The sequence below is a fragment of the Papaver somniferum genome, chromosome 8 (genome assembly GCF_003573695.1).
Source record: "Papaver somniferum cultivar HN1 chromosome 8, ASM357369v1, whole genome shotgun sequence".
NCBI lineage: Eukaryota > Viridiplantae > Streptophyta > Magnoliopsida > Ranunculales > Papaveraceae > Papaver > Papaver somniferum.
This window is the reverse complement of record NC_039365.1, coordinates 126,541,696-126,566,105: the sequence shown is the minus strand read 5'-3', so window position 1 is coordinate 126,566,105 and position 24,410 is coordinate 126,541,696. Positions and strand designations below refer to the sequence as shown.

At 35.1% G+C, this 24,410-nt stretch overlaps 1 protein-coding gene across 6 annotated transcripts; it reads right to left on the bottom strand.

Moving 5' to 3' along the window:
* Positions 1–21,008: 21,008 nt before the first annotated feature.
* LOC113302956 lies at positions 21,009–23,794 on the bottom strand. 6 transcript variants are annotated; one of them, XR_003337237.1, is made up of 5 exons: positions 23,140–23,794; positions 22,901–23,015; positions 21,741–22,776; positions 21,387–21,470; positions 21,009–21,283 (listed from the first exon to the last, which is right to left on the bottom strand). XR_003337237.1 is itself a non-coding variant. In XM_026551929.1 (4 exons), the coding sequence occupies exons 2-4, from the start codon at positions 22,655–22,657 to the stop codon at positions 21,420–21,422; spliced, it is 309 nt and encodes a 102-aa protein (XP_026407714.1). In that variant the 5' UTR covers positions 22,658–23,015; positions 23,140–23,785; the 3' UTR covers positions 21,105–21,419. The 6 variants fall into 6 exon arrangements, 1 of the variants encoding a protein (XP_026407714.1); XR_003337238.1 differs by having other exon boundaries at positions 21,741–22,723; XR_003337235.1 differs by having other exon boundaries at positions 21,741–21,960; positions 22,463–23,015; positions 23,140–23,792.
* Positions 23,795–24,410: the final 616 nt, after the last annotated feature.

Sequence of the window (24,410 nt, the reverse complement as noted above, 5' to 3'; positions counted from 1 at the left end):
TCTGGGAACAAAGCCGGGCTTAACATGACCCTCATTGGTCTCTTTAGAGACTCTATCAGTCTCCTCATTTTCTGGCTCATAAGGGTGAACTACAGCATGTTCACTTTCAGGTATGTCGACCTTATTATCAACTTTCTTTCCACTGCTAAGGGTTGTAACAGAGTTCACATGATTGTACGATTTCTCTCCTCTAGGGTTAGGATCAGTATGACTAGGGAACCTTCCTTCTTCTCTCTCATTGATAAACTTAGCTATTTGGCCGACTTGAAGCTCTAATTTAGCAAAAGACTGGGCACTATTCTTAAAATTCTGTTTGGTTTCCTCTTGAAAATTACCCTGGCTTTTTACTAACATTTCCTGGCTTTGTGATAGCATCTCCTGGCTCTTCCTTAATATACTAAGGGTTTCCTCTAAGCTAGCTATTCTATTCTCAGATGGGTTCTGGGTCTGACCTGAAGAGTTCTTAGTATAACCAAAACCTGGGGGAGGCTGAGAATTACTAGACTGGCCTTGATTCTGGCCCTTAGACCAAGAGAAATTAGGATGGTTTCTCCAACCAGGGTTGTAGGTCTCTGAGTAGGGGTCAAACTTCTAACGGTTTTCAAACCTAGCATTGTTATAGACAGCATGGGCTTGTTCTTCACTAACCTGACCTTCCCAAAATGAGTTATCGGGCTCTATTCCACAACTAGAGACTTGAGAGGCTCTATTAGGTTCAACAAGGGAACTATTTTTAGACTGACCCATTTCCAAAGCTTCTAACCTTCTGGACAAAGCAGCAAACTTAGCATCTGACGCAAAACTCGTATCTACCATATTGGTGCTACTTCTATTGACCAAGAGTCTTTTAGGGGGTTCAACACAAGATTCCCACTGTTGGGATTTTTCAGCGATAGCTCCTAAGAAGGTAAAAGCATCATCAACATTTTTACTAGTGAACTCACCAGCGCACATAGACTCAACCATGGCTTTGGTCGAATAGTCTAAACCATCATAAATAATCTGTACGAGTTTCATATTATCAAATCCATGGTGAGGACACTGAGATAGGAGATCATTGAATCTCTCTAAAAATCTATAAAGAGACTCTCCCTCTTGTTGCACACTAGTACTAATGTTCTGCCTAACAGCTGCAGTTTTATGCTTAGGGTAGAATTTCATATAGAAAGCAGCAATAAGTTCCTGCCATGTTTCAATGGATTCAGATGGTAGGTTGTTCAGCCAGGTCTTGGCTTTATCTCTCAAGGAAAAGGGAAACATCTTAAGTTTCAAGACTTCATCAGTAAGGTCTTTTATTCTAATTATCCCACAGATTTCCTCAAAGTCCCTAATATGGAAATAAGAGTTCTCATCATCTTTTCCTAAGAATATAGGGATCATCTGAAGAATACTAGGTTTTATCTCAAAATTAGCCGTAGTGGCTGGCAATTTAATGCATGAAGCTCGGTTGGTCCTAGTTGGGAACATGTAATCTTTCAAAGTTGCCATCGTTGGCACAACTGGAGTACTAGGGGTACTTTTATCACTCAGAGATAAATTCTCAAAACTGAAGTTTCCAAAAACAGGGCTCTCCAAAGAGGAGTCTTCGAGCTCCCTGCTTAAATCAGAAGAACTACTGGGTTTTTAGCTAATCAATCGACCTAGAGTATCTCTTTTCCAAGCCTATTAACAAAATCGGGAATACACTAAAAAGAATTCAAAAAGAAATAAAAATCCTAACAGGAAGGTTCTAGCAATCACACAACAGGCTGACTCGACTTTACCACAGCAAACCTAAAGATTTCTAGCAAACAACAAGCATGATGGCTCCACTTAGATTGTTTCTAGACCAGCTTCTAATCCTTCGAAAGGGAATTCATTACAATTTAAGCAAACCCCTCTGGAATCAATCCGAGTTAAAGCAAGTTGAATCGAGGCGAGGGAAGATCAGTGGAACTTTGATACCCAAAACCTCACCGATCCAATGCGGCGCAGTCACGCATTCAACTCTCATAAACCGTCAAGAACTTCGAGGTGTGCTTAAAAGAGTAACCAATATTTTTCGAATGATTGTTCTGTTAAGCACGATACCCTATAGGTCTCTTTCTAGTCCAAATTTTAGGCTTAGGTTCGCTTTAGGTTTCGTTTTCCTAAGGCGGGCAAGAAGGGAGCGGTGATGAAATCCGAACCCTTATCTTGTTTAGGCCAGGCCTTTCCCTTTACTAGGAATATAAAAACAGTCCGGTTCGTCCTCAAACAATTATCACCTTAAGGAATACAGTAACCCGCTTGCAGGAGATTCGCGAGTGTTTCGATTGGACTTACCTCCCGTACCAGACGGGCGATGAACCGTTAAAGTCGACTCGGGCCACTGACTCCGTTGCCAGTGTGTGAACCCGAGGGGCCGAGACGATATCGTAATCGTCGTCCTTCCCTGCAAACAATTTGTATTTAAACTACCCTTCCGTAGGGTATAAAATAAAAATAAAAATGTCCAAAGTTTAAAGTCCACAGTCCACAAAAATAAAGTGCAAAAACAAAAAGTAAATTACAAAATATTTCCTAATACAATTCTAAATAATAATAATAATAAAACTAAATCCTAAAAAAAAAAATTCTTCTTTTTGTCTTCTCTTTACGCTTTAAGCTTTTTTTTTTTTCCAAGTCCTTAGTGTTCACTTCAAACCTGTAAATCAAAGACAAAAAGAAACGTAAAAAGGAACAAATAAAAATAAACAAAAAAAATAATAAATAATAAATCTAAAAAAAATGCTACCTAAACACAAATCCGCATCGGCGACGCCAAAAATTTGATGGATTTTCAAATGATGTTGTAGTTGTGGTAAAAACTGGGTTCTTTTCAGACTTGTGAAGGAAATAATTTTTAGACTTAATAAAAATAAAGATAAAACAAATTAAATTCAAAGGTGAAGTAAATATTATGGAAAGACCAGGGTTCAGGATTTCACCATACACCAAAATTCATGTGATTCAATGATAATTCTTATCATGCAATTCTAGACATTATAATTCCAATCAAAAGTAATTGTGATTCTAATCATTGCCTAAATCATATTTTCAAAACATCTATTGTTAATCGCAAGCATGAAATATCAAAAGCAATAAACCAAGCATATTTCATCAAGAGAAAACACAATTAATTAATAAAAATCATCTATTCAATTTTCATTCGGTGCAATTAATCATAAAAGGATTGCATACATAAATTTAAATGAATTTTACCACATAACTTTTGGAAGAATGGCTTCCTCCATCACCCCTGGGATTGGGTTTAGCTCCTCATCCCAAAAACACACTCACAAGATAAATTCATGGCTAAAATAGGTGTTTTTATTGATGAATATATGATGAAACAGAAATTTGCAACGCTGTAATGGTGTTACAGCGCCACTGTTACAAAAGGGAAAGGGCTGAAAATCAACGATACAACTCAAGTGCTGTAAAACAACGACACTGCTTTCCACTTTTAAGACTGTTGAAGAACGACTGCCTTAGTAGTCTGTTCTTCGTCTTCTTCTTCCTCCTCGAGCAGCAGCAGCAGCACTGTAACTCTCTGTAACTCGATTCTCCCTTCTTTGCAGACCTCTCAACTCTCCCCTCATGGTTTCCAACCCTTCTATGATATAAATACAACTATTTATAGGCTTTAAATACCCTAGAAACTCGATCGAAATCGTTGAAAATGCCCATTACTCTTTACGGGCAGTTGGGAAAATAATTCCCTTTTTGTTGCGTTCCACTGTTTTGTTAGCTATTCTATCATCTCAAATATCTTCTAGGACTTGAACTCAACTTATTTGAAGTATATCCCACGCAAGACAATCCCTTAAATCTCTCAAACTAATCTCAAACCATAAACAGAGAAGCTGTATCCTGTTGGGACTTTGATCAATTATTCCGACTTATCCAGCCCAATTGGATGGGTCTAGACGATTGCATTAGGCCTGTTATGTCTTCTAGAGTCCGTAGGTACCAAATACACCTGTTTAATCTCCTCAGAACTCGCTAAGAATTCAACTCCAAAACTGTTGTCGCTGCAGCCAATTCTTCCCGCCAATTTCTGTTTTGAATTTTGAAGATGACCTCCCCCTATCCAGTTCCGGTGTCCCTTTAGTACATGCCCTGAAATGGGGTGCCGCTATCCAAATTAGGGGTTCCTTTAGCAATTCTTCTGGGATGTTTTCCGCACTTTTTCAGGATTCCTCCGGGGTATTTCCGGTACACTTCTGGGGCATTTCCGGTACACTATCAACGACAATCCAAGGGCCACATTTTTAGCCAATTTTTGCCGCAAAGCCTTATTTATCCAAAAACACCTACAAAAGCATAAAAGACCATAATAAGTACAAAATCGAGCACTAATAATATATACAAATGAGATATATTAGACACATAAATGTGTCTATCAAGCACCAATTATTTGTCATTTCAGTAATCTTGATTCTTTTCATTGAGCATAGATTATCATAAATCCGTCTCCCACGAATATACCTATGAGTTTTGTTCCGTCTTTTGATAAAATCAAGGTGAACAGGAACCAATCGATAACCCGGACTTATATTCCCGAAGAACAACTTAGAATTATCAATCACCTCACGATAAACTTAATCGACTAGCGAAACAAGTTATTTCGGAATCACAAACGATGAGACGAAGATGTTTGTGATTACTTTTTATCTTGCCTATCGGAGATAGAAATCTCAAGCCAATTATTTCAATTGTACTTGTACGATAGAAATAGCAAGATCAGATCACACAACTACAAGAAAGTAGTATCGGTCTGGCTTCACAATCCCAATGAAGTCTTTAAGTTGTTTAACCCGGTTTGAGAAAAGAAAACCATAGGTTAAAGGAGAATCGACTCTAGCACGCAAACTAGTATCACATGTAAGGTGTGGGGATTAGTTTTGCACAATACTAGATGTCTCCTTTATATAGTCTTTCAAATCAGGGATTGCAATCAATGTTAGCTTAGTAACAAAGCATTCAATATTCAATGTTAGATGAAAACCTGATTTAGATTCAAGCTAATATTTCTCAACCGTTAGATCGAAAACTTATCTTGTTACACACACTTGACAATGCACGCTTCTAGGTTTGTTAACCGTACCCAAACGTATGCACTTGTTCGTTCAATAATAGTTAGCCAAAAGGTTAGCCATATGATCATCTCATATCAACCATGTTCTTCTTCACCATAACTAGTTCAAATGAATCAAATGAACTAGTTAGAGAGTTGTTCAATTGCAAGGAAATATTATGTACTACATAAGACACAATTGAAGCAAAGATGATTTGATTCACTCGAATCGGTTCATGAACTTTTATATCCACGGTTTGAAAATTGCATTCCTTAGTATGTATAAGTTTAAGTTCAGAAATCATCTTCAGATATATAACCTTCTTAAGTTCGCAGACTAGGTTCGCGGACTTAAGAAACCGGGCAGAGTTTACAAACTTCAGCAGAAAATCTCGGCAAGAGACCTTCCGCCGGTTCGCGGACTAGTCTAGTTTGTCAACTCCAGCAGTATTTCTCGGGATGAGAAGTTCGGCATTTTGCGGACTTGGCTTATGCCATTCTCCGGTTTCTCTTGATCAACAAAGTTCGCAAACTTTGGTTCAATGAATAGGACTTATACATAAATGTGTTTCCACAACAATGTTTATGTCCACCATTGGTTATGTAATCTAAACTCTCATTTCAATCATTGGAACATTCTTAGAGGACGTTATATAGTTGTTACATCATTTCTCGTCAAAGCAATTTTAAAAGTGATTGATACATATCATGACTTTCGTCACTAGGTAAAGATAAACTTGATCGAAGCGAAAATCTTACCAACGCATATTTCGAGATATAGATAGGCGAGATATACTCGGCTCGAAATACCAAATGTGTATAATCTAAGTTTATATATATAGCATACGACTTCTTGTCTCAAAGAGTAGGAGATAGAGTAGATAGATTTTTGAGTGATAGATAAGTTCAAGTATTCACATACCTTTTTGTCGAGAAGTTACACTGGTTCCTTGGGTAGTTCTTCTTATTGTATAATGAATCGCTATGAAGTCCTTGAGCTCAACTACACTTTCTATCCTAGTCCGAAACTTAGCTATAATAGACTAGAAATCAAGACTTATAATTTTGATCACTAACACTGACAAACATGCTTGAGATAGCAACGCATGCGAGGTTGACCGAGCAATGCTCTAACAATCTCCCCCTTTGTCAATTTTAGTGACAAAACTATCAATACATATGGAATACAAAAAAGATAAAGAAACTTTAGTATCTCCTATTCCACATATCTAATATTCAACATTCCTCGAAATCTTCGTCACTTCCAAGTACTCCAATGATCCCAAAGGTTGTAAGTTTAGTATCAATGTTGTTGAAGATCCGTAGCTATAACAATGAGAAAGCATCGGTCTCGATCATTGTTATACAGTGTCATAGTATTATTACACAGTGTCAAAGTATTATTACACAGTGTCAAAGTTCAATTGTATCACAACTTTAACAATAATACTATGGTGATATAGTATCACTCCCCCTTAGTCAATACTCCATCTCACATGGAAACCACTCCCCCTTACATAATGATCTGAAAACCATATGTATTTGTAGTATGAACTACATATTAATTCTCCCCCCTTTTGTCAATAAAATTGGCAAAGGTACAAGAACGGGATCCTAATGAAATTTCTGAAAGAAACGTTTCATAGATTAAAAAAAGAATACACACCAACTAATTTAGATGTAATCATAAAGCCGAAGCTAAATGCATTCATCAAGGAGTTTAAAGATACAAGATAACCCCTCTAATATTCCACAGTCGCATTCCCTTCAAGATATTACCATTAAGCATAAGTTCAAAAGAACTCTCCCCCAATTTGATGTCATTCCCGAAAGAACAACAAGAGAGACCTTAGTTTCAAACGAAAAGAAGGATTTTATTGGACACCAAAAACCATGAGAATGATTTTCTATATCCAAGAAATCAATCAAATTAATCACAAGTAAACCCATGATTAATTTAATCGGAATAGGCAATCAAATTAAACACACGAGGTGACCAATTCAATTGATCATGATCAACATAAGAGAACTTATGGAGACACAAAAATACTAAACTAGACTAATTACAAGAGAACCCATAATTAATCTAATCGGAATACACAACCAAACTGATCACAAAAGTAATCAATTTAATTGTCATTTGTTTTGCTCGACATAAGAAAACTTACGGAGCAACAACTAAATAACCAAACAAGATGATTAATTTAGTTCAAAATGCTCGACATAACATATCTCACGTAACACCAACTTAGCTAATAAATCAACTTGGTTGTTTAGTGCTCAACATAAGATGCATTACGGAGCCTCACAGTAATACATAAGAATGTGGATCAGGGATGATCAATACTACGGAATACTCAAGGATTCTTTCTATCTTCAATCAATATTTGCATAACGATATTAATAGACATAATCCTTGAAAAACAAAAGATTTTAACCTATCTTCCATCAAATGTTTGACAATATAGGCTTAACTTTTGTATTTGTCAAAAGTCTATTCATTCTTTTACCAGTATGTGAATACCGATCACAAATGACTTTACTTTTGACAGAATATGGGACCTTCAAGTTCACTGACGCAGACATACATATCCCATAACAAATTGCAATATATCAAATCATAAAGATTAATACTGCAAAAACATCATCCTCCAAATTTTTAGAATTTTAATACCAAATAAACCTAAAAAAACAAGAAGATGAAACATAATAGCTGTGTGTAGTCACAATCATTGTTATTCAAGCACTAGTTATTCTTCCAACTAAACCAAAAAGAAGACATACTAGGCAACAATATCTTTGAGAAATTCCTTATCATTCCCGAACTTCTTGTCGTCAACAACCGTTGGAATATAAGGTTCATGGAGGAAGGAGTCAATACCACCGTACCGTCTTGGCTCATGATGTCGAACCAGGGCCTTATGAATTTCCAAAGATCTTAAAACGCAAGCATTTATTTCACTAATATCCTTTCTTACTTCCTTCGACTCATCAAGAACATCGAAAAACTTCTGAGAGTTAGAAGGGACAGCCCTTGGCTTTCTTGTATTCCTCCTTTTTCTTTTCAATGAAGGAGTTACTGGAGATTTTTCTTTTTCCTTGATTGATGGCTTAACAATCATATTGAAATCTTTTCCATCCAAAGACATGATGCTCAGACAAAAATTATAAACAATTGGTTTTTTGTGAGTGGAATTCACAATCTCATCAAGCAGTCTTAAGATATAAAAGATATCAGAGAGGAAAAAGGAATGTAGGGTTCGCAACCTTTAAACAGGTTCGTGGACGCCCAACTCTAAACCCTACGAAGAGTAGAATTGTCGACAATAACCCTTTACTTTATTTGATAGACAAATTAAAAGAAAATCTTTTCCTAAAGCCTGAGCGGTACACAATCTTATCTCTTTTGATCAGGCACATGAGACAAGATTTACCAAACAACACAATCTTATCTCTTTTGATCAGGCACATGAGACAAGATTTACCAAACAACACAATCAATTTGTGTTGTGGTGAACAACAACTTGTCCACCATTTTCCTGAATCCTCAGACTTCTGTCTATCAAAGTGATTTGACCATACCTTCTTCTCTAGTGGTCTTATTTTGTCTTTGGAAACCAACTTCTTAGACGAAGATAAAATCCTACATACCTCAGCAGTCTTCTGAGCAAGTTTAAGCTTTCCTGCCAATCTTTTTGCTCTTCGTTGAAGTTTGTTGGCGTGCCTCACTTGATCTTTGTACTTGTAACATCTTGATAGTTCATGACCTTTCTGAGAACAAAACGAGCATGCCAAACTTGGATAGTATTCAGGCATCTGTGGTGTGAACGCAGCTAAACACATAGTAGATCCTAAAACATTACAACCAGAGGTTCCCAAGGATGGGTCAATTGATTCTTCCAGCTTGATTGGATTCTCCTCTTCAACGAAATCATAAAGGTTGATATATGTATTGCTACAATTATCAAAATCAATGTTTTCACATAGAAGACCGATACTTGATTTCCTGTCTTCATCAGAATCATAGATCTCAGACATCTCATCAAGTGTTACAGCAAGACCTTTGTTCCCAGTGTATTTTCTACGATTTGGGAACTCGTTTGCAAAATGACCAAAACCTTTACACTTAAAGCACTGTGGCATATCCTCATCATCAGCCTCATCAGAATCCATGTTTTTAGGAGGAGCGCGATTGTGAGGTTTATCTGATGACCTAGGTTTGTCTCTCTAAAACCGTTTACATCTCTTCAATAGAAGATCCCTAAACTGTCTTGTGATCAAGGAGACTGATTTGTCAAGATCTTCATCCGAAAAATCATCCTCATACCGATCATCCTCAGAGACATAAACATTTTACCTTTATCAAGTAATTTAGTATGTTTTAGTGCTTTAAAGGCAATATCCTTTCCGATTTTGGATGTTTGCTCATGATCAAAGATCTTTATCTTTCCAACCAATGTATTTCTGGAAAGATTATCAAGGTTATTTCCCTCAATGATGACATGCTTCTTAGACTCATATCTAGATGGCATCGATCTGAGAATTTTCATCACAATGTCCTTTTCAGGAATAGTCTTACCCAATGCAAAAGATGCATTAACAATTTCAGACACTCTGTAATTAAACTCATCATATGTATCTTCATCTGCCATACGAAGGTTCTCCCAATCAGAATTAAGATTTTGAAGTCTAGCTTCCTTTTCATTGGAGTTACCTTCAAATACGGTTTCTAAGATATCCCAAGCATCTTTGGACCTAGTGCAATTTGACACATGGTGCTGAAGATTTGGGGTAATGGCATGTATGATTGCATTCAAACTGTCGGAATTTTGCTTTGCAGCAAGTATCTCGGCAGGACTGTATTCACCAATATTCTTGGGAACGTTTACATCTCCATCTGCCACAACGGGAGCATCATAGCCATTAACAACATATACCCATGATTGAAAATCACGTGCTTGAAGAAAAGATCACATAGAAATTTTCCACCATGAGTAATTAGATCCATATAAGACTGGTGGTACGTTAATAGAGATATCACCTCTGTTCATAGATTCAAATCGCTACAAACACTGACTTGTAAGGTCTTGAACGTGTTTGCCTGCTCTGATACCAATTGAAAAAACAAGGGTCTAACAACACCACCCAATATTCCGCTTAGCAATCTGTATGGACTAACTCGAATATACTTTTAAGAGAATCAACAAGACTCAATCAATTAAAAGTATATTAACGAGTTTATATCTATCTCTTGATTTGATTTACTCAAGCAAGAACTGCAAGTTCTAATAAAATACAAGGAATAACTTGGATGGTACCAAAGACCAATATCCAAGGATCAATCAATATCAATCAACAACCAAAGGTCGATTTCCAATTGATTGATTCAAACACACAACCTGTATTATTTCAATTATAAAGATAAAACAATATAATGCGGAAATTGAAATAACATAGACACCAGAAATTTTGTTAACGAGGAAACCGCAAATGCAGAAAAACCCAAGGACCTAGTCCAGATTGAACATAACTGTATTAAGCCTCTACAGACACTAGCCTACTCTAAGCTAACTTCGGACTGGACTGTAGTTGAACCCCATTCAATCTCCCACTGATCCAAGGTACAGTTATGGTCCTACGCGTATGATCCCAGCAGGATACTGCGCACTTGATTCCCTTAGCTGATCTCACCCACAATTAAGAGTTACTACGATCCAAAATCGCAGGTTTTGACAATAAACAAATCTGTCTCACACAGACAAGTGTATCAAAGGATCAATTTGTCTCCCACAGATAAACTCTAAAGGATTTGTTCTGTCTTTTGATAATAATCAAGGTGAACAGGAACCAATTGATAATCCGGTCTTATATTCCCGAAGAACCGCCTATATTAATCAATCACCTCACAACAATCTTAATCATATGGTAGCGAAACAAGATGTTGTGGAATCACAAACGATGAGACAAAGTGTTTGTGATTACTTTTTATATCTTGCCCATCATAGATATCAATCTCAAGCCAATCAATCTGATTGTACTCGTACGATAGAAGATGCAAGATCAGATTACAAAACTACGATAAAAGTAGTATCGGTCTGGCTTCACAATCCCAATGAAGTCTTTAATTCGTTTAACCCGGTTTGAGAAAATAAAATCAGAGGTTAAAGGAGAATCGACTCTAGCACGCAAACTAGTATCACATGTAAGGTGTGGGGATTAGTTTTGCACAATACTAGATGTCTCCTTTATATAGTCTTTCAAATCAGGGTTTGAAATCAATGTTACCTTAGTAACAAAACATTCAATATTCACCGTTAGATGAAAATCTTATTTAGATTCAAGCTAATATTTCTCAACCGTTAGATCGAAAATTTAGCTTGTTACACACACTTGACAATGCACGCTTCTAGGTTTGTTAACCGTACCCAAACGTATGCACTTGTTGGTTCAATAATAGTTAACCAAAAGGTTAGCCATATGAGCATATCATATCAACCATGTTCTTCTTCACCATAACTAGTTCAAATGACTCAAATGAACTAGTTAGAGAGTTGTTCAATTGCAAGGAAATATTATGTACTACACAAGACACAATTGAAGCAAAGATGATTTGATTCACTCGAATCGGTTCATTAACTCGGGTTTGAGAACTTCGCCAGTTCGCGGACTGAGCTTGCTGAGTGAGTTTTCAAACTCCATTAGATATTCTCGATGAGAACTTCCGCCAGTTCGCGTACTGAGTTCGCGGACTGTGCAAACAATTCCGGTTCTCTTGATCAACAAAGTTCGCAAACTTTGGTTCAAGGAATATGACTTATACATATATGTGTTTCCACAACAATGCTTATATCCATCAATGGTTATATAATCTAAACTCTCATTTCAATCATTGAAACATTCTCAGATGACGTTATATAGTTGTTATTCACAAACCATTTTTCGTCAGAGCAATTCTCAAAGTGATTGAAAAATATCATGACTTTCGTCACTGGGTAAAGATGAACTTGTTTAAAGCGAAAGCTTACCAACACATATTTTGAGAAATAGATAGGTGAGATAAACTCGGCTCGAAATATCAAATGTGTATAATCTAAGTCTATATAGAAAAACGACTTTTATCTCAAGATAGGAGATAGAGTAGATATACTTTTGAGTGATTGATAAGTTCAAGTCTCCACATACCTTTTAGTTAATGAAGATCCACCGGTTCCTTGAGTAGTCCTTCGTCTTGTATGACGATTGCCATGGAGTTCTTGAGCTTAACTACACTTTCTATCCTAGTCCGAGACCTTAGCTATAGTAGACTAGAAATCAAGACTTTATAGTTTTGATCACTAACATTGACAAACATGCTTGAGATAGCAACGCATGCGAGTTCAACCGAGCAATGCTCTAACACAATAAATGGATTTTCCTGCTTCAGAAAAAGATTTGACTTTATTAAAAAAACTTTACAATCCAGTAATAAACTCAGAATCAGGGCAGGGTAGTGGGTTTAAATCTTTCTTACCGTCTGGGATTGAAACAGAATATTTTCCACCAGTAATAGGAATCAAATCCAAAACAAATTTTGAATCAGATACTTGTACCTTTTGTTTTGGATGCATTATTTTCTTATCATGAACATGATTCTAAATCAAGTGTTTATTATTCATAGACTTTGTGCTTGAATTTAGGAAAGAACTACGAGACCAATTTCCATTGATCCTTTTTGATAGATTGTTATCAACATCTTGATGTATGCTAATTAACCGAGTCCTTTATATTTTAGCTTTACTTTTTTTATTTCGACTCATGTCTTATAGGTTGGATCACACCAAACACTGATTTTTAGATCTTTTCGCGTTTGCCTGCTCTGATACTAATTGAAAAGACGAAGGTACCCACATACACCTATAAGTCCTATACCGAATGTGATCAACAAAGTGTGTACTTGATAATAGGTTCGGAAATTACCGAAACTCTATAGGATCAATATCAAGTATTATGGAGTTAATGTACTTGTGTAATTATAATAACAATTATAATGTGGAAAACAAAGTAAAAGACACGGCAAGATTTTGTTAGCGAGGAAATCGCAAATGCACCCCGAGACATAATCCAGTTTTGAATACTCTCAAAATTAAGCCTCTATACTGATTAAAGATTTTTCTGGGGTTGTAGTAATGAGGTTCAAACTCTCGTACTTGTGAAGATTAAATTTAAAAGTTTAATAAAATTATATACAAAATTATTAACAATGGGTGCGAGAGGTAACCAAGACACTAGATTCCACTATTATGCAAAATTGAATGATAAATATTTCAAAACTCTATTCAATTCTTAAGTCCTCTTTTATCTTTAATTCACTATCAATCATACAGATTCTCAAACATTATTTGTAAACCTTAAGCATAGATTATCAAGAGATTAAACCAAGCATAACCTATCAAACTGAATAACAAATAATTAATACAATCATTCAAATAATTTAAAACTCTGCAAAAGCAGCGATTAGGTGAATTATATAATTAAATGAAATAGTTACCCATTTATGTTGCGTGAATAGCTTCCTCCATTTCATTGGTTACGAGGGAATTAGCTCATCATAGTAAAAATGCTCTCAAAATAATTTATTATGGCTCAAAAATGGTTTACAAATGATGAGAAGAAGAGAAAATGGTGTAAACAGCTAATGTGCGACCCACAGGAAGCGTCACACAAGAACGATACATATGAATTGCTGTAATAAATTACGACCCACACTCCGCTGTCGCTGTCACTGTTGAAGAACGACTGCTCTGGCAGGTCCGTTCTTCGTGTTCTTCATCATCATCATCATCAGTAGCAGAGTTTTGTTAAACTCTTATTTCGTCTTCTCTAGCTCTCCCTAGCTCCAAAAACTCTCGACAACCTTTCTCTGACCTCCAAGGACTCTATTTAAACCCGAAGCATGCATTGAATCTCCTCCATAACTCCACAAATCCTCAGCAGTGAAAGAAAATATTTTCGGATATTTTTTTTCCTGTTTTAGCTTTTCACGCGTTTTCTCTGGTCCAACACGCTCCAATTCGACTTATTCACGCCTCAACACTCTTCCAACGCCAGCAGAACTCCCCCATGCACACAAGAACTTCAATTTTGCTCATGTTACAATACACATGCTCTGTTTTGGGTGTGTGAATCATACCGAAAATTCCAGCCAAATTTGATCGATCATGTCACCCATACTATGTTCCTTAACCTATATCACATCTCTATACCAAATTTCAGCCATTGAATCGACCCATAACCCCTTCATTTTGACGATCGAAATTCTGCCAGAACTGTTAAGAAATTTCCCGCCAAAATCGTTTCAAATGGGGAAGAAACTGGTATCCCCCTATCCATAATAGGGGTGCGAATAGCAGCTGCCTTGGGGGTGACCTGGGGGTGCCCCTTAGTAATTAGGTTACCCCTTATCCAAAAGCGAGAGTCCGGATAACACTTGTCCTTCGGGTGCCAAAATCAACTTTTCGAGCCGAATTTTCCAAAAATGTTTATTTCCTAAAAATACATAAAAACACAATATTAGTACAAAAATAGAGTTCCAAAAATACGGACATTGAGGACAAATTAGACACAAAAATGTGTCTATTTATACAAAATCTAATTCCAACTCCGTATAGTTGAGACCAAGCAGATTACCCCTAGCTACTTAGTTCCCTCAGTATCCTTGCTTCTTCGACTTCTAGAGTCACGCACGTGAATAACAAGTCATTTGGATCGTGTTCCAAACAGCAAATGAAGAATCTATTTAGTAACCACTCTAATCAATCTTGCTAAAGATATTTGATGAGTCGTTGACAAAGGCTCATATGTTTAATCTAATAAGTTCATTTGTCTGGTTAGATCAATCTATCCTCTGACTACCGAAATAATCAAGTTTAGACTCGTACTCAATGGATATAGATCTCGAAGAGAAACTATAGAGAGTTGTCGATCTCACGCAACTAATCAATCAAGTCTATCAAAGATAAACCGTTTCTAGTTGGATCCTAGCCGATCAAGGTTTGTGCACTAAATCCACAAGATACGAAAACTAATAAGAAATCTTCTCCGTCTTCAAATCTTCTATTGCCTTCAAATACCTACACAACAACACTTGAATTCTCTTGTGATCAATCACACACAGAACGGAATCTGTTAAAAATGGATTATCACAAGATGTCTTTAGATACGAAGATGGTTCTAAATATCTCGTCGATACTTTGATCTAGTCTGAGTGAATCTTATATCAGAAGAGAAGATTCTCAAGAATAAACAAACTAGGTGCAATCAAAGTTTCAACAACCGATAGTCAATCAAATCAATAATTGAAAACCAATAACACTACAATTATCTAGTTTTCCACCAACGGTACTCGTAGAGCTTCTTGATCCCATAGAAGTCTTTAAACGAGCGGTCGTAAGAGATTTCACCTAATTAGGATACTTTCCTCTCCGAATAGACGGCTCCACCAGAAACAACAACAAAACATAAGTTTTCCTGGATTTTAGGATAGTTTGCAAGAATTTCAAACTCAAGTATTTATAGACCAAGGTTGTTTGGACAACAAGGAAATTCAAAAACCGAAAATATTCTCAAGACATGTATTAAAGTACCTAAATTCGATTTTCCTATTCCCAATAAACGTTAACCAATATTTCCGAAAACTCTCATGGAAAAACTCTTATTGTTAGTCTAGCACATTAACTAATAATTTTTCCAGAGGATATGTTTTAAATGTTGGTAATTAAAACATATATTATGAAACCATAATTAAATGTTTTTCACTTTTTTGTACCAGGGATCAGCTTGAGTATCAAGGAATATCTTTGAACAATAAATGATATGAGTTATCCACATGTTCAAATATGTCGACATCCCGTTAAGTTTTAACAAAATACATGCTTCAAAAAAAATGTCAACATCTATAAGTTTCTTAGAAAACCCTAATTCCAAGCTTCACACAAAACTTACAAAGATATGTGAATATTGGAGACTCGGTTTTGTTCTTGGGATCAGTTGTACCAACCTCACAATGTAAGTTGTGATCGGTTATACCATGTTTCCCAAACCAGGTTGAGACCGGTTATATCTTGCTTCCCAGAGGCAACTTGTGATCGGTTACACCTTACTTCCTGAGTTAGCTTGGTTACACCTTGCTTCCCAAAGGTAACTTGTGATTGATTACAACTAACTTCCAATTCATCTTGTGACCGTTTATACCTTGGTTCCCAAAGTAATTTATGGACGGTTACAACTTGCATTCCAATATAGCTTGTGATCGGTTACAACTAGATTTACAATGTATCTCATGAACGATTGAAACAAACTATATTATATAGGCTACTAGGTCTCAACCCGTGCCGTTGTTTCAAATGTATCCATTGATTCATACATGTCGTAATTATCTGAGAAGAATCGAACCGATCGTTCCAGGTCTAAATGTTTTGAGGAGCTGGTTAATAAACATGTCCTCATCCTCGAATCTTTTAATATTGTGTATCTAAGTCATACAACCCTTTGGGACAAACATAGTTAATTGTTAGAGCAAATCCTATGGGCAGTAAAACATTACTTCGTTCACTACTTCAAAAAGATATCATCAAAGGTCATTCACCAAACTTGTAACAAAACTAAAAACATCTAAAATTACTTTAAAATCAATTAGATTGATCTTGCAAAATATGTTAGCATTAGAATTTAATTTTTCTCTTTGATATAAATTGTTGGGTTCCAAATTTACATAGATTTGTGTTTATTCATTTTCCTATAACTTATAATAATATTTAATTCTTGATCCATCTCTTTTCTTCTCTCTTTACCTATTATCATGAACTATTTCTCAAGCATGCATAATTACACGAAGTTGGGGAGAAATGACAAAAACAGAAATCATGACAAAAAAGGGGAATAAAGAGAGATGTGAGAAACTGAACCAATTACAATTAATTCGCGTGTAGTCTTGTGTTTGGTCAATCTTTTTATAGGTTTCATTTTTCTTCCTGCCCCCTACTCGACAAATCTTAAAATCACAACATCTTCTTTTTTGAAAAAAATTGTCCTTTAAAAATTGTTCTAATTCAAAAAAAAAAAAAGTAAATTGAAAACCAAAAAAAAAAAAAGTAAATTGAAAACTAAAATTAAATTAAAACAAAACAAAGAAAAATTAACCAATGGTTATATCTTAGGACACCTTTCTCACGCTACTACCACTACTTCTTCCACCACCACATTATCATCACCACTCCACCAGTCTCACCAATACCCACCACCATTATCCCCACCACCGATCCACCACCACCACCCACCGTCAAAACCACCATTAGTGCTTAATTTACATATCTTAGGATCCATTTTCTCACCCTACTACCACTACTTCTTCAACCACCACATTATCGTCACCACTCCACCAGTCTCACTAATACCCACAACCATTATCCCCACCACTGTCCACCATCACAACCACCATTAATGCTTACTGATATGGTTAATGTCAAATAAATTTATTATGTATCAACAAAAATATATTCATTTGATTAATTAAAGAAACATTTATTATGAAATATCAATTGAACATTTATTATTAAGTTTTAATTAAACGTGATCATTTATAGCGGTAGATTTACGTTCTGCAAGTATAAATTTGATTGTTCTTTATCTAGCCTAACTTGTCCGGACTTTATTTTGTATTTTAAAAATGTAATCAATTTTATTTTAATACTAAGAACCGTAATTTATTCGCTCGGGTACCATAAATAGTCGGGATCTGATTTTGGTGATCCAGCGGTCATGATCATATTGTCTTATATGATATAGTATCATGTTCAAAATATTTGTGTTTTGTCCTTACCAATTGTGCTAAAAACAACCAACTACATCTATCATAATAAAGTGTTTCCCATTTTGTAAAGACATAAAACTATTATTGTCCACTATTATTCACTAACATCCACCACCGTACGTAAAAACCATCCACGCCCACTATTTTTTCCACCACCAGTAATGTTACCACCTCCACCGCTCACAAATCCCCTCCACAGTTTCCACCACTCACTGCTTCTTTCACTACCACCATTAAAAATTATAAATATAATTTTTAACAGGGGTCACTGTAGTACAGTGATAAAGTCATTGGGTGATGATACCAGTTATCCGAGTTCGAAACTCGCATGCACCAAATCCTTTACCGATCAATATATATATATAGTTTTTAATAAACTTATTTATTAATAAATATATGTATTTATTAGATTCATTAAATGAACATTTATCATGAAATAAAAATATGTGTTTATTAGATTCATTAAATGAACATTTATCATGAAAAATTAATTAATCATTCATCATGATCAATTTATAGGATACTAATTAATAAAGTATTTATAATGGTTAGTTGAAAAAACCACGACCGTAGGTTTATCCCTCCTAGACAAATCGCGGCCGCTCTTTATCTAGCCAAACTTTGTTTTGTATTCTAACTAGGTCTCAAACCGTGTCATGTAAGGATATGTGTTATAAATGTATTCATAGATTCATACATGTCGTAATTGTCTGAGAAGAATCGAACCAATCGATCCAGGTCTAAATGTTTTGAGGAGTTGGTTAATAAACATGTCCTCATCCTCGAATCTTTTAATATTGTGTATCTAAGTCATACAACCCTTTGGGACAAACATAGTTAATTGTTAGAACAAATCCTATGGGCAGTAAAACATTACTTCGTTCACTACTTCAAAAAAATATCATCAAAGGTCATTCACCAAACTTGTAACAAAACTAAAAACACCTAAAATTGCTTTAAAATCAATTAGATTAATCTTGCAAAATATGTTAGCATTAGAATTTAATTTTTCTCTTTGATATAAATTGTTGGGTTCCCAATTTACATAGATTTGTGTTTATTCGTTCTCTTAAAATTTATAATAATATTTGATTCTTGTCTCTTTACCTATTATCATGAACTATTTCTCAAGCATGCATAATTACACGAAGTTGGGAAGAAATGACAAAAACAGAAGTCATGACAAAAAAAAGGAAATAAAGTGAGATGTGAGAAACTGAATCGATCACAATTAATCCACGCAGCCTTGCATAATCCCATGAAGTACGGGAGAAATAATGACAAAAACAAAAACCATGACAAAAAAAGGGAATAAAGAGAGATGTGAGAAACTGAACCGATTACAATTAATTCGCGTGCAGCCTTTTATTTGGTCAATTTTTTATAGGTTTCATTTTTCTTCCTGCCCCCTACCCGACAAATCTTAAAATCACAACATCTTTTTTGGAAAATCTGGCCTTTAAAAATTGTCAAATTAAAACAAAACAAAGAAAAATTAACCAAAGGGTGACTAAATAATTTACCTATCTTAGGACACCTTTTCTCACCCTACTACCACTACTTCTTCCACCACCACATTATCATCACCACTCCATCAGTCTAACCAATATCCACCACCATTATCCCCACCGTCGATCCACCACTACCACCCACCATCAATACCACCTGCTTAATTTACCTATCTTAGGACCCCTTTTCTCACCCTACTACGACTACTTCTTCCATCACCACATTATCGTCACCACTCCACCAGTCTCACCATTACCCATCACCATTATCCCCACCATTGCCCACCATCACAACCACTATTAATGCTTACTGAAATGGATAATATTAAATAAATTTATTATGTATCAACAAAAATATATTCATTTGATTAGTTAAAGAAACATTTATTATGAAAGATCAATTGAAAATTTATTGTTAAATTTTAATTAAACGTGATCATTTATAACGGTAGATTTTTGTTCTGCAAGTATAAATTTAATCGTTCTTTATCTAACCTAACTTGTCCAAATTTTATTTTGTATTTTGGAAATGTAATTAATTTTATTTTAATATTAAAAACCGTGATTTATTCGATCGGGTACTATAAATAGCCGGGATCCCATTTGGGTGATCCAACGGTCATGATCATATTGTCTTATATGATTTAGTATCCTCCTCAAAATATTTGTGTTTTGTCCTTACCAGTTGTGCTAAAAACAACCAACTACATCTATCACAATAAAATGTTGCGCATTTTGTAAAAACACAAAACTATTATTGTCCACTACTACTCACTAACATCCACCACCGTACGTAAAAACCAGCCACGCCCAATATTTTTTCCACCACCCGTAATGTTACCAAGTCCACCACTCACAAATACCCGCCATTGTTTCCACCACCCGCTGCTTCTTTCACTACCACCATTAAAAATTATTAATATAATTTTTAACCGGGATCACTGTAGTACAGTGATAAAGTCATTGGGTGATGATACCAGTTATCTGAGTTCGAAACTCGTTAGCACCAAATTCTTGATCGACAATATATATAGTTTTTAATAACTTATTTATTAATAAACTAGAGAATGACCCGTGCCGCTCCCAGGCTAATAAGCTTGGGATGTTGTACACCATGCATTGCAATATGTATTCACTGGTTTCATGGGACTCCCACATCTTTATCACCCAATTTTTAGCCAGAAATATGAACTCAGTCAAAGTAAGTTGGACCAAATTTAAGGTTACAACTATCTCGAAACTCGAAAGTATTGTAAGCGTTGAATTGAGCTGAATTTTCATAAGCAAAATTACTAAAAAACTATACTAATAACTTTGTTATCAATATCTTGAAGGAAAACCTTGCAAGTTGCGATGCCGTTCCTGGTTGAACATCATGTTAATGACATGGCGTCAAACAATACGTTTTATGATCTACCTCTACGACAACTCAAATACACCGCATGTAAGGTCCATGTGTACATTGTTTTGAATCCTTCATTTTGTGAAATAATCCATTTTCTCTTCTTCTAGTTGTGTACATATAGTTACTGTGCTATATGGGGACTATACGCATAAAGTAAAAAGAAAAAGATACAAAACGACGATGACAATTTACGATTAACAGAAAATAACAAACGGATCACTGACATAACTTACCAACAATAATTTTATAATAGACACACCCCTATGAAAATTGGTACCCTTGTAACAATATTGACTTATAGAGTGTAAAGTATCATGTGTTATATAGTTATTTGACTGCCCACTTGCCCTGTTAATCGTTGAGTAATATTGATGCATTAAGCTCGAATAATACATGGGAGATGGCACCAATCTGCTCGCATATACAGATTGACAAACGGTAAACTACCAAAGTTTAAAAAAAGAAAAAGGAAAACACACTTTAGTATTTGATTCTGGAGAATTCTTCACGTAAATACATACACTTATAAAATTTCAATTTAATTACCTTTAGGTTCTTTATCAAGCTTTCCGCCGAATGTTATAGGATTTCCAGAAGTTGGTGGTCCCAGCCCCTAAAAGCAGTGTCATCCTACAAAATTCATATCAATAAAATTAGAACAAAAAAAAATAATTAACAGGTTTGAATTTTTTTTGGATTCGAGTATAAGCAAAAATGGCCATGGTCTCATTCAAATTTTTATAGAAATCGTTACTCAAAAATCACAAAAAGTTACCAAATCAAGTAGTGGTTTCTATGTATGTATAATAATAGGCGGCGATGCATAAACAACATGAAGAGCCTACAAAATTTACATTAACAATTTGGAGGAGAAATGAATCACTTGCAAGGTAGGAATACCTTCTTCCTGCAATCGTCCAGGTTGTGTTCCAGGCTTGTGACTTCATTTCTCACCACAAAGTCTACTTCTTCCCACTCTTGGGAGAATTGCATCTCAGTAGTCCACGGAGTTATATCCTCCCTATCACGAATTTCATTGAAAGGCCTGTAGATGATGACTTGTATCATGTTTTTTTTCCTTCTTTGAGGAGACAGTAATCTGTGTTTCCATCTTCTTTTCCTGCATTTGGAATGTTTAAGCAAAGTGTAAAACATGATCAACGGGAGTGAACTAATTTGCCAAAATCAGTGGTTAGTTAATTTCGTTAGCAAGGAAAATGAAATACGTATCATCGAAGTGAATGTTAACTTAATTATACCTGAAGTAAGATTCTAAGATTAGGAAAAATCATAGTTTCATTGAGACTGGATGAATGTACAAAAACTAAATTGTGTATTTGGCATCCTCTTGCAACACAAAATCATGGTTTCAACACCAAAAAAGAGTAATATACAGTTCATCGTATACTATATGAAGTGAAACTAAGATACGATTCATCATGCATGCTGGTTTTCTACCACTATTTACTTTAAGATGAATGAAAAACATATGAAAGTCATGATCAAAGGCAAAGTTAAAAATTCCTTGAACACCAAGAATCAACACCAAGAAAACAGACTAAGAATAGTGAAATGTACATCCACGGTAAAATGACTACTCTTCTTGCGCACCCAAACCTTACATTTGGTGGATGCTGGAGTAAGACATAGGCAGAATGGAGATCAAATTGGGTGATGGTGTAGCTGGTAGCTACTTTCTGATTCATGTTGAATGCACAAATCAATGAGTCAGCATGCAATTTTTAAAAAAAAATAAAAATTTGCAGACGGCGAACATACCTGTCAAATCGAATTGGAGTGATGATGACAGACTCCATAATTTCTTATCAAAATATAAGTAAAAGAGTAAAAAATAAATGCATTCACTTGCCAATTAGCTGCCCCTGATTAATCCAAATGCAGAAAGTGGGGGAACAAATCAAGGATAATCTCCACACTCCAAAAAAACAAAACAAAATAAATAAATCACTGACGTAAGGGAATAAATGGCACAAAACGTTTAAATGGTTTACATCTGTAGATTCACAGAGCCAGAGTCGAACCAAAAAGATAAAAGATACCCTTTAATTGAGATAGAGACTCATGCCTTGAATCAAAGAGGTCCCTTACAGTGTTGGAAGCCTTTCAAGATATACTTGAGTTTTGAGCTTCACATACAATCTGTTGATGAAATTCCTACAAATATGAAACACCAAATAAAAAATCGAAACAAATCCACAATTAGAGAAACAAACCCATTAAAAAAATAGACTTCCTAATTTAACCATTCAACACCAAGAAACAGGGTAGAGAGATATACCTTATTTAACACTGTCTATTCTCTCAAAATCCCATGAATTAGCTGCAGAGATTTTCCAATGTGCTGAATAATTCAGAGAATCATGTCCGATCATTATGAAACGAATAAAGGTGGAATAAGAGAATATAGTTGATTTTCTAAAAGTTTAATGAATAGAAGATGAACGATTCTATCGGTAGGGTTTGAGATTCTGAGAGTTAAAAGGACTTATTAAGGGGACAACCATGGGATCACAGTATCTGATCTATAGCAATTGATGGCTAAAGTGATATCATGAAGGGAAAATCAAAACCCAGAGCACAACATTATCATAGCAATTGAAAATGTAAATTAATAAAATCCATGAATGAAAAGTAAAGCACAATGGACGAAAAATGTAATGGAAAGAGATAAAACTTGCATGTTCAAGTTGAACGGATGTTGTTCTCGATTGGACTGAGCGTTTTACTTCTGTAAAGTCTCCAAAAATTCAATTTGGATTGGGAATACCTTTTGTTGTTGAAGAGGGAATGGAAAGGCATCCAATGGTTTCTGAGGCGTTAAGGAATAGTGTCATCAATTAAGAGTGTCATCAATTGGCGGTTTAATGGATATGGATGGAGATACAGAAGAAGGAAATACCAATTGGTCCTAAGAATAATATATGATTATAGATAATCAAAAATAGATAAATGATTTTAGTATAATCATTTTTATAATAAATTTTCACAAACATGTTTATCAAATAATTGATTATCTTTAAAAAATGCTCCCTAAAAGTAGTGGAAAAAATAATGATCTAGAACTTTTTTTTAAGTTCCCTAGTGTTTTTTTAACCCTCTCTTGATAGTTTATAGAAAATAAGAGGAATAAACACAACTCAATTTTATTAAGAAAAAATAATTGATTATAATAATTTTTAAACAACTTTTTTCTGTTTATGGAAATAATGGATTTTTTCAGTTATGATTAAAATAAGCAATTATTATAATGATTACCAAACGCATATAGAATCCATTATAATCTGCATAATGGATTATGGGATGATAATCCATTAAAATAATGGTTACCAAACAGCCCCAATTAGAAAGAGTCTAATTTAATTGGCCTAGTCAATTTTCTGTTTGATCCTATTTGGTAATATAAATTATAGTTTGGTCCTAAAAATTATAGTTTGGTCCTAGGGTGATGTCATGGATGATGTAAATGTCATCTTGTAGTGGCAGAAATACCCTTTTGGGACCATTACATCATCCATGACGTCAACATATGATATACATAGTCAATTATCA